Below are 1,573 nucleotides of genomic sequence, written 5' to 3'. Positions count from 1 at the left end.
AAATTAAGTAAGGTATGCACCTCTGGCGAAATTTTCGTTGCCATATGAAATGCATTGATATATCCTAATGCATTGATATATCCGGCCGAAGGCGTATATCTCATGGACTAGGTCCTTCCCCAACAAAACGCATGTGCAGTTTCATTTAGCACATTGAACTCTATCACCTGAAAAAAATTACCTCATTTGGCGAGGGGCCGTAAACTGCACTTGCTCCGAAAAAATTGTTGTTGTTGTAGTAGCAGTGTGTGGTACACTGAGGCGGCAGCCCTTGCCGATGAAGGAATTCATCGGGTCAATCCGGTACGTACAACCGGCTGCCATGGGATTGGCTGCCATGGGAAAAAATTGTACTCAGCTGTTTACGGTACACTACCTGGTAGTTATGTCATGGATTTATCTATCAGAAAATTAAGAATTGCAATTTGGGGTATCCACTCATAGTGATTAACCAACAGCATGCCAGCCTTGATACCAGCTGTTAATGCTGAATGAACTCAAGATATCTAAAAAAATCAAAACAACACGTTTCTTAGCATTTGCCAAAGCAAAATTAAAAAAATAAATAAATAAATAAAATTTTGCGAAAATGGTTCAAGGAAAATTCAAGAAAGCCAAACTTCCGGATAGTGTGCAGAAAAAGCAAAAGCAAAAAAACAATGCCGCTTTTACTAGAAGATCAAGTATGTGTTTGTTCTTTAACCAAATCAAATCTTTGTTAGAACAGAAGCAATTACGTTGTATTTATTTCCATATTTTAGATGCACCCATCCAAGCAAAGAAATCCAAATTTAACGAACATCAGAAAATAAAGCAGGCTATATCAAAGACCTTAAACAAGTCAGTAGAAAGCGAGATGCGTTCCCGGGCCACGGAAGGGCAGATAAAATTAAGCAAAGCTCAGGAAGCCGTAGCCAAACACAACAAATCTGTATTATCTTCAACTTCGAAAGCGTCATAGTGTTTCCGTTTTAGTAATAAATCGGTTTTTATTGATATTTTCGTTTTATTGTAAGGACATTTAAATTCTTTGCGAGGATATGTTGTAGCAACATTTGCATGTGGAGGTGCCGATCCTCGTCAAGCTCGTTCCGATCTAAACGACCGATCGTCGCGGGAATATGATGGCCGTTGGTTATATAAAAGCGCCAATATCTCGTCTTGTATCGAGCATCATAGGGAACACACTGCTACAACAAACAATCCCACCATGCACGGGATAGCTGTGAGCACGCTGGAATATTGAGCTCCAATTTGTGTAGTGTTCATTGCTGTCTTAGCTGCGATTTACCGGGCGCGTCCACAGGTTGCGGATAGTGGAATGCTCCATACGGCGTGACTGTAACGGCAGTCAGCGGTATCGGGTGGAGAGTCTCAGTGAGAAGCCGGGCGGCACCGGCTCTTACACAAATACTGAGTGCCTATGATGCTCGATATCCCTAGGCGAGCGTTTGAATAACCTACGGTCACCCTGTTCCCGCGGCGACCGGTTTAGACCGGAACGATCCTACTCACCCACATGAAAATGTGGCTACAACAACAAACACTCCCATGGCAGCCGGTTGTACGTACT

The 1,573-nt window shown here is 42.5% G+C and overlaps 1 protein-coding gene across 1 annotated transcript; it reads left to right on the top strand.

Moving 5' to 3' along the window:
- The first annotated feature begins 472 nt into the window (after positions 1–472).
- LOC106094917 (uncharacterized) lies at positions 473–996 on the top strand. Its single transcript, XM_013262155.2, has 2 exons — positions 473–683; positions 762–996. Exons 1-2 carry the CDS (start codon positions 590–592, stop codon positions 959–961), a joined length of 294 nt encoding a protein of 97 aa, XP_013117609.1. The 5' UTR covers positions 473–589; the 3' UTR covers positions 962–996.
- The last annotated feature ends 577 nt before the right edge of the window (positions 997–1,573 follow it).

This window comes from Stomoxys calcitrans, chromosome 1 (genome assembly GCF_963082655.1).
Source record: "Stomoxys calcitrans chromosome 1, idStoCalc2.1, whole genome shotgun sequence".
NCBI lineage: Eukaryota > Metazoa > Arthropoda > Insecta > Diptera > Muscidae > Stomoxys > Stomoxys calcitrans.
Note: the sequence above shows the minus strand (reverse complement) of the source record. Positions and strands in the feature narration are given on the sequence as shown.